This window comes from Chanos chanos, chromosome 16 (assembly GCF_902362185.1).
Source record: "Chanos chanos chromosome 16, fChaCha1.1, whole genome shotgun sequence".
Taxonomy (NCBI): Eukaryota; Metazoa; Chordata; class Actinopteri; order Gonorynchiformes; family Chanidae; genus Chanos; species Chanos chanos.
The window spans coordinates 11,123,175-11,139,413 of record NC_044510.1 but is presented as its reverse complement, the minus strand read 5'-3'; the positions used below and the strand labels follow the sequence as shown (position 1 = coordinate 11,139,413).

The 16,239-nt window shown below is 39.5% G+C and overlaps 1 protein-coding gene across 1 annotated transcript; it reads right to left on the bottom strand.

The window, feature by feature from the left end:
- Positions 1 to 1,147: 1,147 nt before the first annotated feature.
- hoxb4a (homeobox B4a) lies at positions 1,148 to 2,861 on the bottom strand. Its single transcript, XM_030793188.1, has 2 exons — positions 2,438 to 2,861; positions 1,148 to 1,467 (listed from the first exon to the last, which is right to left on the bottom strand). The coding sequence occupies exons 1-2, from the start codon at positions 2,859 to 2,861 to the stop codon at positions 1,148 to 1,150; spliced, it is 744 nt and encodes a 247-aa protein (XP_030649048.1).
- Positions 2,862 to 16,239: the final 13,378 nt, after the last annotated feature.

Here is a 16,239-nt window from a genome sequence, read left to right as displayed (position 1 = left end):
GAAGACAATAAAGACGAAGAAAATCAGAGAAAACAATAAAATAAAGTGTTTTCAATCATGCAATATACGCACTTATTTCTTTTTATAACCCTGGCCACAAATAGATTTAAATTACATTTCAACTTACAAATGAAGAGAGTATTATTGCAGATATTTGTCACTTAAGTCAAATGAGTTCAAACCTGCCACTTCATAAAACAATACATCAAAAAAATAACATAAAAACTAAATTACAATTGAGGTAATTCAAAAAGTACTTCGCAGTGCTCTCTTTTAAAATGCTTTGCGCTGTCCCGGATTTGGTTATACATCTTAGCAAGTCCATTTTAATTCAGCTGTTCTTTTCTCATATGAATCTGAATAACGTTTACTTCTGACTCAACATTTTACACCGTCTGGTAGCCTCAGCTCAAACTCAACCTGAAGCTGAATAATTAGATATTGAAACGTTTGAAGTAAAACGAGTCCCTGCATACATAGGTTAATGAACAACAAAAGCACCAAACAAATTTGTCTGTCAGTCTTATTGGCATTGCAATCGCAATCAAAACATAAAATTAAAAAAAAAAAAAAAAACTTTGGGCGAAAAAAAAACCAAAAACGTGAGAAATGTTCGACTGTGGTTCTAAAAGCAGGGAGAATAGGGAGTAAGAAAATGGCTCTTGACAAAACAAGGCGACTCATTTATTAAGCACAACGCTACACGTCGAGGTAATGGGCAGGCCTACGGTTCATCCTTTGTACCACAGAGTAAACATGACAAATGGGCCCGAGTTTGGCATGATTAAAGATGAAACACGGATCCATCTTCACCAAATCTGAAAACTATCTGCCGCCTTCTGTTGTAATAGAGGGGGCGAGGGAATGAGAGGAAGACAGGGCACGGGATAAAAATGGGAACTGGATCGGGAAGGAACCCATCTGCGAAAGTGTTTGTATTCGAGTCTTCAACCCGTTTTTTCTTCTCTAGAAAATTCAGACATTGTCTTTCCTCTTTTGCACCTTTTCCTCGCCCCCCTCATGTACTATTCCTGTCATTTAAAGAGCGTAGGGAGAGAGACCATATTACGACGTGGCCAAAATCCACGCATCCAACTCCTGTATTTGAGGTTTTATAGATGTGCGTGCTATAGGGATTACAGAATGTCTATAGACTCGGCGGAGGCCCGTTGGACCGGTTCTGAGCACTGCCCAACGTCGGGCCGCCACTCGAATTTGTATTTGTGGAGTTACTAGAGCGTATCTTGGTGTTGGGCAGCTTGTGGTCCTTTTTCCACTTCATACGTCGGTTCTGGAACCAGATTTTAATCTGGCGTTCGGATAGGCACAGGGTGTGCGCGATCTCCACCCTGCGCCTTCGGGTCAGATATCGGTTGTAGTGGAACTCCTTCTCCAGCTCCAAGACTTGCTGTCGAGTGTAAGCTGTGCGTGAGCGCTTGGGCTCGCCCCCAGAATAGTTTGGACTCACTGTTGAGAAACAGGGTGCGACATATTACCAAAAGCCAAAAGCATTCACAAGTCAGACACATACAAACACAATTGTGATATATCCAAGGTATCGACACATCACATTATGAAAATGTAGGATATGCTGCCCCCATTCGCAACCATAATGCGAATTAGTAGCCCGAGAGGATTTTATACGCACAAATATCTCAGATCAATTCAGGAACTACCACTGTCTATATTGTAAACTATTTCAAACAGGGGATCATCTTCAGCTGATTGCACGGAATGATTTTCAAGGTGAAAGACTGCAACAAATTAATAGTAATCAAACCCCACTAAAGTACAATTAATATTCCTCTGTAAACCAAAATGAACCTAAAATCAGAGTCCGTTTCGCAGAAGATGTGGCAACTATTTAAAGGTTTGATAAGACAAGCAAACGTTGGCAGATGATATGGGAAAAGTTAGGTTTGTCCTCGTTGTAGCACAATCCACAGTTCTCGAAGCACACTCACTAATTACTGCAGAACAACACTGGGAGCTATTAGTAGAGAATAACTGTTTATCTTACAGCTACTGTCCTTTTATTTTCTCCACAAAATACGAATATGCAAACTGCCATAAAACTTTCCCTGAACAATGGCGTAGTGACAATGACAAGTACACGTTTATACATCCAACCACTTAAAATCAAATTACCAAAGCATAAACTTAACTTATGGCTTTGTTGAGTCGTCATTAAAACCTTTCTAAAAAGAAACTTGAGCGGGAAGGTTGCATAGACTTCAAAGGTACTTCGCGAAGAAGTGCAATAAAAATTTATGGAGGGTGTAATTATATTGCCCTGCAAACAGCCGATCGTAAATCTCGTCCAAGAGCTACTTCACGAGGGAAGCAAAAGATTTAACACCGGACATTCAGCTCTTTAGGTTGGATGAACTGTTGGTGCACGTAGGAACACTGGAAGTCTAAGTTTAGCTGCACTTACCGATGTTTACGTGGACTTTTTTCATCCAGGGGTACACCACGGGATCCTTGCGTGAACTGGCCGAAGAAGTGTTTTGGCTAATGGGAGTCTGGCCGCAAGCAGGCGGAGGACTAGGAGTTACGGAGTCGCAGTGGTGGCCAGGTTCGGGAATAGAGGTCGAAATTGTGGCCGGAGGTAGGACATGACCTCGCGGAGACATGACCACGGCGGGCTGCCCCGGACCCTGACACGACGAATACGGCGAGTCAGCGCAGCCCGACCGCTGGTGGTAGATCGACTCATGCTGAAATGTAGGCTCTTGTCTCTGGGCGCTGTAGTAGTCCGGAGAATGACTGGGTAGGTAGTCGTTCTGTGAGTATTCCTCGCAGGGTGGAAACTTAGGGTCCACATAGTTGGAGTTGATCAAATAGGAACTCATGGCCATTAATTTCTTTGAATTGCACACAAAATATACTAAAATTTATATCTATCCCTTTACTCGTTTTCCTGTTTCGTAGAACCCTCCTACTTTCTGTCAACTGAACAAAGTTAAGAATCCATGTGACAGTGGGAGCCAATGGCGTGGATGCTTGTGATTCCCGGATAAGGAAATAGGATTAACCAGCATAGACCGCGCTCATCATCAGCGCATAGTTCAGGACAGTGGACCGTTCCATATTTTTTAATGCTCACGCACGGTTTTGATAAGGGGGAAGATAAAACCACAGCAATAACGATCACACAAAAAAAGAACAATTAGAAAAACGAATTTGATGAAAGACACATCGGGTCTAGACATAAACAAACCAGCGATGACGTTTTACCTCTTCTTTTCCATTTGTGACGAGATGAGAAAAGTGTCCACTCCACCCCAAAACCCTTTTCATATGTTTTGTGTTTTAACTTTTTTATGGCTTGCGCTTATGAAAGAGGAACAAAGGGAAAGTAATGCAGGCACTCGTAGCGGTCAAGCTTTTAAATATACTCGCTAATAACGGTGAGAGAATGGCTATGGCGTGAGCGGCGTGTCAGAGATGAATCTAAGCTTGTTTAGGATCGATAGAAAATTCATCAACTAATTCAGGTTACAAAGCCTCCTAAATCACAACCAAGACCTTTTGCATTTGAGGAGAGTCTGCAGTCAGTCCCCTCTAAAGAACGCGTTCATCCTACTCGACCAAATCTACACACCTTGCATCACAATTGCAATGCACATTCGCATTAACATTGCCAACTGGACTTCTGACTTAAGTTCTTTCATGAGACTTCTAACCCATGCTAATGTTATAGGAACTGTTTGGTTGCTGTGAATATAACATTTCCACAGTGCATGTAATCATACGAAGTCGTAGGATATCTATCTTGAATGTTTCAAACGAAAAAGGGTAATATTACAAAAGACGACCAACAAAGGAACCACAATTCACGTCACATTTATGATTCAAACAAAACTTCGAAAATAGCGGCTTCAGTTACAGCATTTGACCGTTCTGACCTTTTTTCTCGTTGCATATGAAAAGAAAACGAAACATTACAAGCATAATTTGAAAATTATACCGAACGTTAAGAAACAAAATGACATCGGTATCGTATCTTCATCATCCTTTGAGTGGGTAGTGTAGCCTCTGTATCAACTACATACTCCCCTAGATACGAATTTGTGACCGTGTGTCTGCTCACACAAATCCGGATCTACAGGGTATATATAGATGACAGGTATCCTTCTGACAGGTATTGAATCGGGTAGCTCACCTTGACAACGCCTCTCCAGTGTCAAGGTGCTTCACCTGGAGCAATCTGCATTCAAGTTTATCAGCAATCTGTCTCTCACCTTAATGAATCGGTGCTTCCTTCACAAACAAAGCTGACCGCTATAGAGAACAACTCGATAGTTTCAATCATCTTTTCCCTCAGATATTATGGTGCAATATCGAAGGACATATTGAGAAATATATACGTATATATCAGCTGCGTGCGTGTCCCGGAGTCAACACACTCGGGGAAACAAATCCGTAACCATATGCTCCAGGGACCATACAGACATCATTTGCGTTTTGGAATTACAGAATTTCGACAACATAATGAAACTGGACTACTTTTATATATGGTGAAGATCTCTAGCATCTCTTTAAAAAAAATAACATCTAAATGGTAGAAAAATAGCAATGATCCTCAAAGTACGTACAAAAATCGATATAAAAGTCAAACCTTAGAAATCAATTTTGCTATATCTTTCAGTCTGTGTTTAGATATTAAGGGGGGAAATCCCTGACAGAGAAAGTACCACGCAAAAACTGAGTGATCGAGAATGCAAGAGAACGAGAAGGGTTTTGAGAAGGTCAAAGAAAGCTTGGGGTAACGACTAGGCTACAATAAAACATGTGGGTTTTATGGCAGTTCGTTTCTGTTTACTGTCGACAAACAGTGTCAAATGGGGGAGATATCCGGAGAAAAGGAGTATAAAATATGCACAGATGAATAAACGACAAACTTATGTCACATCCTTTAAGCACCAAGCAAACATTTTACGACTCCTTTAACAACTTTTGTCCCTGGTCTGTTACATTTCGTTTGAAAGCGTCTTGAAAAGGAGATCCCCTCAGTTAAGTCTAAGGTCTGTGCCGGTCTCAGAAGACAAAGCGAAATATAAATGACAAAGGTAAGACAAAGAGAAATCAATGATTAAAAATATAATGGTAATTAGGAGTGAAACAAAAGAATTCAGTGTTCAGTGCAGATGTAACGAATATGCAAACTGAAAGTATGGCACATTATTCTAAGGTTGTTTTTTTATTTTTTTAAAAAATGCATATGCAAATATATATAAAATTAGAGTAGCATACGTGAAGTGTAAGGGTTCTGGGAAAACGTAAATAAATAAGAAACGCCATATAATTTTTAAAAGTCCACAGCTATTTTAATATATTAGAGTGAAGTTGTAATTCTCCGTAATGCATAGTAAGAATTAAAAGATCGTAAATTATTGAAGCAGAGATTAATTGCGAGAGAGCTGAGATACGTTGTCTTCAGGGCTGCTCTGAGTCGTCATAAATCATAATGTTGGTATTTAGTTCTCCTATACATTAAGTAAAATATATAGAAAGAACATATTTCCAACAGCGTATTGGATCTTAACCGATTCTGGGATTGTTCTGTTATCAATTTTTCGGCTTTGTGTACGTGGAAATCTACAGGTTAAAGAAAATGTCGGTGAAATGTAAGCATTGTTTACGAGAAACAGATAATCTACCTCGTGTGCACTTAAATAATATTTTCGAAGGAATACTGAGGGCAACTCAGTAAATATATCATGAGCATAAAGGCATCGAAATTCGAAGAGTAAATGTAATTTAATGTACTTCTCCATAGCTGAGTCACATTAGTAAGATTTTTTGTCTAACAAATTTTACTTACTTTCTAATTTTCGTAAGACATTTATTCGTTCCTCAGAATGATAAAATGGACCTTTAACCCAATGGCATGTCTTATGGCACCTTTGTTATCACAAACCCTTCCACTTTGGACTCTTTGTTATGGATAATTGACGGCCTATTGTTGTAATTTTGGTAACAAAAGCGGATTAAAAATGCTAGTGTTACTCTGAAAGTGCAGTATTTCAGGAAACGAAAAAATGGTGGAATCGAAACCGATATTAAAACCACTGGAGAACATCGTGATTCTTTGATCTGCAGAACCGTGATCAAAGCCGCTGATACAAATAAAAACAGTAGCACCCCTAGCGTTTAGTACTCTCTGGACGTATAATTGCTCAAACAGGCCTGTACGGACGCTTTAAATAGCTTTTTTTGCCTTGCCCCTTCTTTTCCATTGTAGCCAAATCACGTCGACTTTCATTCTCCACTAGTAAAGCCCACCTCTGAGAAACGAAATCGAAATCATGCCTTTTGTCCACTGTTTCACACATGTGAAATATATATATATATATGTATGTAGCAGTATATATATATATACTGCTACAGTCAAAGCAAAGCACATCTATAAAGTCTTGTTTTCTATTTCAGCAATATTATGCCGTTATAGCAGAAAGGGAGAAAGTTCAGCCCGCTGTCCACTCTAACCCTTTCACCCCCTGAAGTCCCCGACCTCGCCTTCACCCCCTGTAACCATCTCCCTCTGAAAAGCATAGGGACCTCGAGCCATCTGCCTCATTATGGGGTTAATGTGTACACCGACAGGCATTCAAACCTGAGGCACAGAAACTATAGCCAAGGTAAATATTCACCATGTAAACCCACACACACACACACTCACACAACAGCACGGCACCGTGGGGCTCGAATTCAAACTCATAACTCCGATATGAAAGGAGGGGGGACACAGGGACTCACCACAGTGCGCACGAGCACGTGGTCGGACCAAGCAAGCACCTGCTGAAGAGAGCGCGGCTATATGTAAATGAAGCACCAATTTCTTTACTTACTCTTCTCATCCGCCCGTCGCACACCGTCTCCCTGAGTTTTCCCCGCTTCAATTCCTAGCTCTCTCTCTCTCGCGTTGTCCATCGGAATCGGTCTTTGCACAGGTCCCTCTCGCCTCTCCGAAGCCTTTCTTTCTCTTTCGCCCGTACCGCGAGCCCCTCCGCCTGACCCCCGCCCCCCTCCTTTCTCTAACACCACAGGTTTAGCCCGTGACCTCGCCGTGATACCTTTGTACGAGCAACTCCCTCTCATTTCCGTGGTTCCTCTTTACCTCTTCTCCAACAACATTCGGCGACGGACATTTTAAAAACGCGCAAGTCATCTTAAATTACCATACGACGATCTGAACGAGAAGAGGGTAAAATAATACGATAAAACAACACGGGGCGAATTTCGTTAGCCGGAGTTATCTCCTTTGTAGCTTTTTACTCCTCTACCGCTCGACACCAAGGGACTATAACCGCTGTAGTTTCCCTGCTAACCACACTAAAATAAAATGCACATTAGCCCAGCGCCGTTGTGAACACTACAATACCATCGGTCGCTTTAAGGCATTTTGTTGTGGACGCTCAAGTTTTCGTATTAATCTCGCACTTTGGCAGTCTTTGTTAAACAGTAAGGCGTGTCACGAGTCCCAGTACATTTTAATATTTGTTAGACGCGTTGACCTGCGGTTCACCCTGACTTCGGGTCTCTCCCACTCGCAAGTTCTATAGTAATGCATGCATAGTTTGCGCGCTCATATTGAATTGTGCCCAGGTCATTACTTTGAAGAAAAATGGTTAGGGGAAGGGGGGCTTATTCAAAAAGGCTTTCTAAGCCCCCCAAATCTGCACAACCATGGAGGGCTTTTTTCATTTTCTGTGTGTTATCCGTAAAATGAGTTTTAACGTCCTGAAATAATAACAACAACAATAATAATAATAATAACAATAATAATAATAATAATAATAGATTCCGTTTTTATAATATGTGAACCGCTCGCAGACTATCACTTAACTGCGTGTATAAAGACATACGCCATTTCGTCGTATTTGACGTTTCTTCAGAGAAATAAGCAGAGTCGTATAGATTATTGCAAATGGACATTGCTGGAAAAAACACACTTAGTGTATCGTTTTGACCAGCAATAGCAGATAGCCGACGTGAGGCAAATCCCCAATTATTTGCTAAACGAAATTACGCGCTTTATCCCATGTACAGCTTGTTTTATTGTCCAAGTTTTAAGAACCTATGTCATTATGGGGGGGGGGGGGGAGAAACGTGAGTAATCACTACAAAGGCTGTAGGGGTTCCTATAACGACGTGGACGAAGGAGGGCTAATCACTAAAACAGCAGAATTAAATCCACTTGTGTTGACTAGATGAGCCAAGTCCCAGAATTAAAATGCACGGCATTACTCTGCCCAGGCAACGGTGAACGTTACAAAGGAATTGAAATTAATTCAGTGAACTCCGGATGAACTCCGAGGGGGACGTGTATTCTAATACAATTACTCACCACTTATGCACTTTGTTTTTCAAAACACTGACCTGTCAGAATCATACCATCCTTGGCTTCTGCCATTAGTCCAAATGTTTATGCCAATAACGCAATTATTTATTTACTGAATTATCGATTTTCGCCTCTTTCTCTTTGGCCGTAGTAGCCTGTGTCCTTATGGTAAAATCACTCTGTCGATGTGTCATCTCACACAAATGTGTATTCTTACAAGACTTTCATGTCTCCTTTTTTTTATAAACGAAAATAAGAGAGGCGCTCGTGTTTCTAGCTAATAATAGGCCATATACAATAAAAACAAGGTTTTAGATCTGATTTTAATCAAGCACGTTATTGTTACGTGGATGTTTTAAAAGGTTATGCGTAAGTAAGTACCATAGTGCTATTTTGTCATACAAGCGTGACGTTTCATTTAAAAACAAATCGCCAGCAATATTGATCCTATTTTTTGCAACTAAGGAAACTGGGCGTCTTGGTCGAAACTTCTTTGTGTACAGCAGTTCGTCGGTAGTAATCAGGATTTGTCCACACTTTAAGTGGGTAAACACGATTCGCCAGGTGGTCTTCCGCTGGGAAGTGTTATCGCCTATAGCCTACTTAATTTAATGTTTCAACATTAAAAACGTGGAGTGATGAGTAAAAACATAAAGTAACCTAAAAATGAGCTCAAGTATTAAGATAAATTCAAATGTTAATTTAAAGAAGGATAGTCTCTTTAAAAAAAATTTACGTTACTGGCCAAATCAAAGCTAGCCTGCTCACATTTTACTTTATTTTGTTTTGCAAGTATACTTACTATGTGACACAATGACAGGGGGAAAGATATCGTCCTTGAGAAATGATAGAGACACAAAAACAAACTTCGTAGCCTTTGGTTTGTCTCCTTTGTTCAGCCTTCTTTTAGAATAAATGAACAATGCGGGGTCATTCCGCGTGCAACTCCTCAGATTTTAAAAGATCAGATAACGCCCAGAACCTTGAATATGGTTAGCGAGTTGAGGGTGTTTTGACGGTGCTTCACTGATAAAGAATCGGCCAACTGTGGAGGGAAAGATATAGTTTATATGTTTGGGTGTCTCAAACTGGTTTCGACAAATTTACTAACAAATTCGGGAGCAGAGTCATTTCCAATGATAATACTATCAGGACTACAATATTTAAGTCACCACACGCTTGCTATCAGTGAATAAACGAATTAATGAATGAGAAAAAGTTATTACGCCTATATAACACATTATTATTATTTTTTTTTTTATTGTTATTATTATTATTATTATTACTATTATTATTGTTATTGTTATTATTATTTTGTGGCTTCTCCACTTACTGTGTAAGAAGCTCGAATGAGTGTTAATAGCAAATAAAAATAACAAATGAAAATCTAAATATGGTGTTATACAATGCATCTTCCACAAAATCAAAATTAATAGAATTGTCGAAGAAAATGAGTAAGGCCATAATCAATATTTCCTCGGCTGAGACAAGATAAAACATGTTATGAACTGCGTAACAGTAGACGCCTTTCGAAGAAGAGGGAGAGAGAGAGAGAGAGAGAGAGAGAGGGAAAGAGAGATAGAGGGAGAGAGATAGAGAGAGAGGGGGGGGGGGTTTCCACGTTAATCATGGAGTCAAAGGCAACCAATGGACACTACACAAAATGCAGGCCTAGATATTGTAGAATTAATCAGCCCCTCTGTTTTCTATCATCTGATTGTTCATTTTGAAATCTTACACAGAGGACACGAGAACACCCATAGTTAGTATTAATTCAGATCACTTGTCTGTGATGTAATGTGATTGCATATTATATTTCGGAAAGAATTAAGCTGTTTGTATTATGTAGATATAATTAGACCTAGATCAAGTGTTGCACTGTTTTAGTTTCGGGCAATGTTTACTTTTAGATCTGTAAAGGTATATTACATTTCTCATTTGAAAACTCCGGTTTAGTTTCTAGGCAATTTAAAGAAACCGATTAACTGCAAAGCAACAATTAAAAATAAGTATATCATCAACCAATCATCAACCGATTGTCTACCAATTATATTTACGAAGACTATTCTGACAACCGTCAGTATAATTTTTCTGACCATTTTCGAGAGAGAACGTGAGAGCAGAGCGAACACCTGCACTGCGAATAGGCCAGCGCCCAATGTCACCTAACCTCTCTGCTTTGTTTCCTAAATGTGTGCGTCCATTTTTCTCTCCTTTTCTCTACCTCTTTTCGCGGGGACTTGCTATGTTATACCACGAAGGTCAGCCCTTGCACCTCTCCCTCTCTCTCTCTCTCTCACTATCATTTCTCTCATCTTTGCGCATGAGACAATATGTAGACCTTCACTCCCCCGTGAGCGTAGCCGCTTCTATTCCTTCAGTCCCCCACCCTCTCTTCCCCTCCACCACTTTGCCATTGACATCCAGCAATTGGTCTAGAATACAGAGTCGACAGCACACAGCCGAGTCACGCACGACGTAAACTTTTGACCCCTCAACTTTGTGACCTCGCGCGGCTACAGGCTGCAACTATTCTAACGAGACTAGAGTCACCCTCGCCCGCTTCAGGAAATACTGCGTCGACGTTGGGAGATCAGAAGTATCTAAATTGTACTGTCGCGTATGGATGGTAGCAGTGTTTTTTCCAGATGAAAGAAACAGGCAAGAAAAAACGAGAAGTACGAATTGCGTAGTTCAGGAGTTACGGCTGAAATGGGCGACATTCAGACATTTTAGTTGATAGGCAGGTTTAAAAGGCACCATCCATGATTTACTCCTAAGCGCGAGGAAGACCTAGATGTGAAAACGCGATTTGTTTATTACAATTTTGAAATAAATCTCTGAAACGTTTTCTAATCTTCGACCATTGTGTGGATGAAACGAGAGGCGGCAGCCCTCCTCTTGCAGCTGTGAACTGGTCTAAAGCGGGCTCTGCTGGCGAAGAAAGAGCGTTGCACCAACGATATTTCGTATTTCACACAAAAATTAAGGGAGGGAGAGTAACTGCTTATATACTGCTGTGTGAAGCAAAATTTCATGAGGTCCAAAATGACCTAAAATATACATTTAATCAGTATTGTTTACTATGTGGCTTGCTGGAATTTGTTGTTTGGCCTAAAGGACGGGCAATATTTTTCAGTATGGCTCTGGTTTGTAATTAAGGCATTTAAAAAGCGATCACAGAATACTTTTTAACTATGTTATATTCTCTGATTCACTGTATTATGGTCTACAATATTCGAATACCCCAGCAACATTAAAATGAAATTGTATGAACGAGTTCACTAAAGATCTATTGATTTAAGTGTATTTAACTATAAAGACTGAACAGACCGATGAAGAATTAATATTATTTTCATTCTAACACAAACCAAACATGTAACTTTTTCCTGAACGAACGTAAATGTGTGTCACCAACTTTTTTTTTTTTTAAATCGATTCTGGTATTTGCTTGTGTTGCTTTGTTGTGTTGTCGATTCCGTCGACGAGTTACGTTATTATAGCTGCATTATGAAAACCAAATTATTTCAACAGAATGGTATTATTATTATTATCATTATTATTATTATTATTATTATTGTTATTATTATTATTATTGTTGTTATTATTATTATTATTATTATTATTATTATTATTATTATTATTACTACAGCCTCCCGCGATACCCAGTGCTTACCCCCTTAAAGATTTCACAGCTACGAATTTGAGACAATCAAACATTTTCCCACTGAACGAATACACGAAATTATTATCGTTTTTCTTTTTTTTCCTTTTTTTTTTTTTGTAATGCCACAAAAAATTAGCTCGAGCCGTCAATATTTCCCCCTCTTTACTATGACCAACAAGTTCAAACATTAATGCAATCACAATCATCTTACCAGGGTTTAGTGCCTAATTAAATTTAACATTTTGATTTAATCAGGAAAAAACTCTAACTACCGTACGGGAGCTGCGGAACAGTTGTTGGCAGTTTAAAAGCTGCATTTTCGTTCGACTCGTTTGTAGGGTAGCTCACAACAAAATATAAATTGGGATAAGCATGGCGAAACATTAGCCTCGGTTTGAATTTGGGACGTTATTCTTACCAGCTGCTGTACCACTTTGCAAATCGGATACAGAGGAGGAAAAAACAAAGGTAAATAAAAACATTCTCCTTCAACCTCACCCCGTGTTCGAGGATAAACATCGTGTAATTACGTGTGATGTACTCGCTGTATTGTTGCGCGCCTGCGCCGACGCAGCAGCGCTCGTCTGCTGACCTCTGGATGATCCCTTCCCCATGCATTATGGATGAGATATGCTCGCAGATTGCCCCTATCAATATGCAAAACACATTAGGCTGTTAAAATGGCTATTTAAACGTTCGAAATCGCTGCCTCGATATGGTTGAGACCTCCATCGAAAAGAAATAACCAAATTTTTAGTTTAGATGTGCACTTGCCAGTAATGTGAGCCAAAACATAGAAAGTATCGTATATAGCATATTGTGTCAAAATGCAATTTTGTTTACAAGAAATATTCAAAATATCATACACGTTTTATATATCTTTTGAAACACTGTATAACGAATGACCCCAGTTCTCAGCAAATGACAGGGTCACAATATTAGCCCACCACAGACAATTAGACAATACAAAGAAGCGTAGAAATATCTTGTTAATTTGTCCTTAAAAATGTTGATGTCTCGCACAGATTTCACGGACTTTTCGATGTTCTGAAGTTGTTTAAATATATCAGCTGCACATACCCCACAAACACTCTCCGACCCACGAAAGCACACCTACAGTTGGCAGTCAGTCGCCTAGTTACTCACCAAAACATATAAAACACGCTAGGATCGAGAAGATTCTTTTCACAATATAAATTCAAGCACAAAGGCAAAGCAAAACTTTTAGAAAACGGGAAGAGCTGTCGTTTGGGACAGTGTCGCTCAACTCGCATGGACAACTTTTAGAAGACGCGCAAAAGTATCTCCTTGCTTGAACCATAGGATCCTCCCCACTGTATCATTAAAAAAAGGAAGCCGATGAAAAATGGAATGCAAGTCCTCTGCTGTGCGAGCAAGGTTTTGCCTTCCTGTTTACGGCCTCAAACTTCCTCACTCTGTTACGCGCACACACTCCCTTAAACACACACACACACACACACACACACACACACACCAGACCCACCAAATGGAGGGCGATAAAAAAAAAACCCTGTAACACTCACTGAAAACAATCTGCAAGACGGAAACATAACATTTGACGTACAATATTTGAGGCACAGGTCATAGCAGCATTCCTTTCAGTTAAACAGATTAAATTAAAAAAATAACTAAATATATAATTTCATACTCACGTGTATATGTTAAATATCAATGCTTTTTTTTTTTAAATAAATACAATTGTAATTAAACGCACAGAACGCCAAAACATGGCATTGCAATCAAAGACTTCGAAACAACCAGCCATTTGGAGGCCCAATACCTGTTTAAATGAGTTATATTTGTAAGTTAGTTCTAAGCGTAAAAAGTTAGGTTGAGAAGCCAGTCAAAGTGCATGTTTTGGTGACTGTTACAAAAAACAAAAGAAACAAAACCGCTACAAAATCCTGCAAATTTTCACACTCTGGACTAATGTTATAGTTCAATCTGAAAGGCATCATGACTTGACAAAACTGAAAGTTCGAGATCCAGTTGCGTGGGTTTTTTTTCTTTTTTTTTTTGAGCGGGGGACCACTTCTATTTGAAAATAGTTTGAAAGAGGGAGCTCTTCACACTGCCTTGAGTGTAATTTAATGATATACAGTTATATAAAATATACACTTAGGTTGAACTCGAGTTGACCTGAGATGTCAGAGCCTTTCTGACACAAATATCAATAATATTTACTTAATGGATATAATTATGCATTACATAGGTCCACTTTTTTTATCTGCGTAATGTTGCCCTCAGCACCCTTGGGAGTTAGTTCATTTTTGCATATTTACAAATATTTTGCCACCGGAGTCCACAGTGTTCGCTCCCCGCGTCTATCATTCAAACGCTTCCTCTTTGGATAATACTTGGGCGGGGAAGGAACAAAGATTTTCTTGTAGAACCTTAGGGAGACATATTGTCATATTGTGTGTGTGTGTGTGTGTGTGTGTGTGTGTGTGTGTGTGCGTGTGTGTGCGTGTGTGTGTGTTTGTGTGCGTGTGTGTGCGTGTGTATGCGTGTGTGTGAGACACAGAGAGAGAGAGAGAGAGAGAGAGAGTGTGCATGGAGGGGGCGTTAGATGTTCAGCTGTATTAATCAAATATGGCTTCATAATTAAAAAGAGCAGTAGTCATCAGTCTACTTCCATAGAAATTAAAATAAAATTACCAGATATAAATAAACACATTTTCTGCATGTACAGTCTTACTTTTACAAGCAACGTTAAAACTGATTGAGATTACGGGTGGGTAAAAGCGTTCAGCGCGTAACGTGTTGCATTGGTAATAATCGCTTTTTTAAATGTACTAAAAATGCTTCAAAATAATTCGTACATGGCGATCTGGTTTATAGTAATTGGTGATTATTATATACATTTTTGCTATTAAAAGATATTTATCAATAGATTATTATATTGTTTTTTTTTTTCAGGTACATGAAAGTACATGACTCATTTCCCCCAAAACCGAAGACTGAGTTCATTGGTTAGTTGTTTGCTAAGTAAGTCAGTTACAGATAGTTAGGCGGGGTCATACTTTGCAACCTAAATCTACTAATCCAAGAGGGACGCATCTATGGAAAACCTTATTACAGATTAAGTTTAGCTCAGGGTATGAGGCTATTGTAGTTCAAGGTTAGAGGCTCACAGGAAAACCAGCCTAAGTAAAGGAAGTGCGCTATGGACATTTTCACAGACGCAGCTTTTAGTCTACATGCAGACAGGACATCGTGGTCAATATATCGCATTTTATAGATACCTTGAATGCAATAAGGTCAAAGCGCTCAGCACAGCATCAAAACATATACCCTGTGATAAAGGACATTTAAAAACTGACACGACAATAAAAGATATTTCTACCTCTTCCTTCAACAGCGCTTCAGAGCAAGCCACCTACTAACAGAGTCTAAAGCTGAACTTACTTTGAGGGCGCATAGTCCACTGTCCATATATCCGCTTTCAAATAGGTAGAGCCAGAGAGACATTGGACGGACCAGACACAGGCACAACAGTGGCCTACCAGAATGCTCTTTCCCAAGCTACTGACCCTTTAGAATCCCTTCGAAGCAGTTAAACCGTCACTTGCATTCTAGAATGTGAAATATATAGTACATTGTCAACTCCCCAAAACCATAAAACTAACTTTATGGACCCCACGTGACTTTTGAGAGCCAGTAAGGGGTATCTGTCTGTGGCCTGGGCGATTTTTACGATCTAACTTCAAGATAAAACGCTCATCCGTTTGACATGTAAATGTCATAGCTACTTTTGGTATAGTTTGGTCAAACGGAAAAGCAAAATTGCCAAAGGCAAGCGGCCAGGCGGTGCGCTCAGCTGGCTTATTGACAGGACCTTTGCTCGGCTCTCAAAAGTCACCTTGGGTCTGGCAAAACTGCTGGGGATTCGTTTGGTAAGTTTAAAAGTTCAATGCTTGATTACTTCGGACGTAGGCTACTTACTGCAGATGTTGACCATATAATGAGATCGTTGTTTATAAAACGGAAAATCATTAAAACAAAGTGAGCAATTTCCAAGTTTTGATATCAGATTTGTTGATAGGGCAATTCGAGCCTCGAGAATGGTGTTTTTATTCATTTATCTGTAATTTTCAATCGTTTAAGAATGAGATAAGTTCAGCATTTTTGATTAACGCCAGTACATGCCATGAATACTACTGTGTAGTTAATAACTCGTCCTCGCGCATGATGAATAGCA

Coding starts and splice junctions, on each gene's coding strand:
- hoxb4a (XM_030793188.1), bottom strand. CDS start 2,861: ATGGCCATGAGTTCCTATTTGATCAACTCCAACTATGTGGACCCTAAG. Junction 1,468..2,437: donor AAAAGTCCACGTAAACATCG/GTAAGTGCAGCT, acceptor GTTTCTCAACAG/TGAGTCCAAACTATTCTGGG.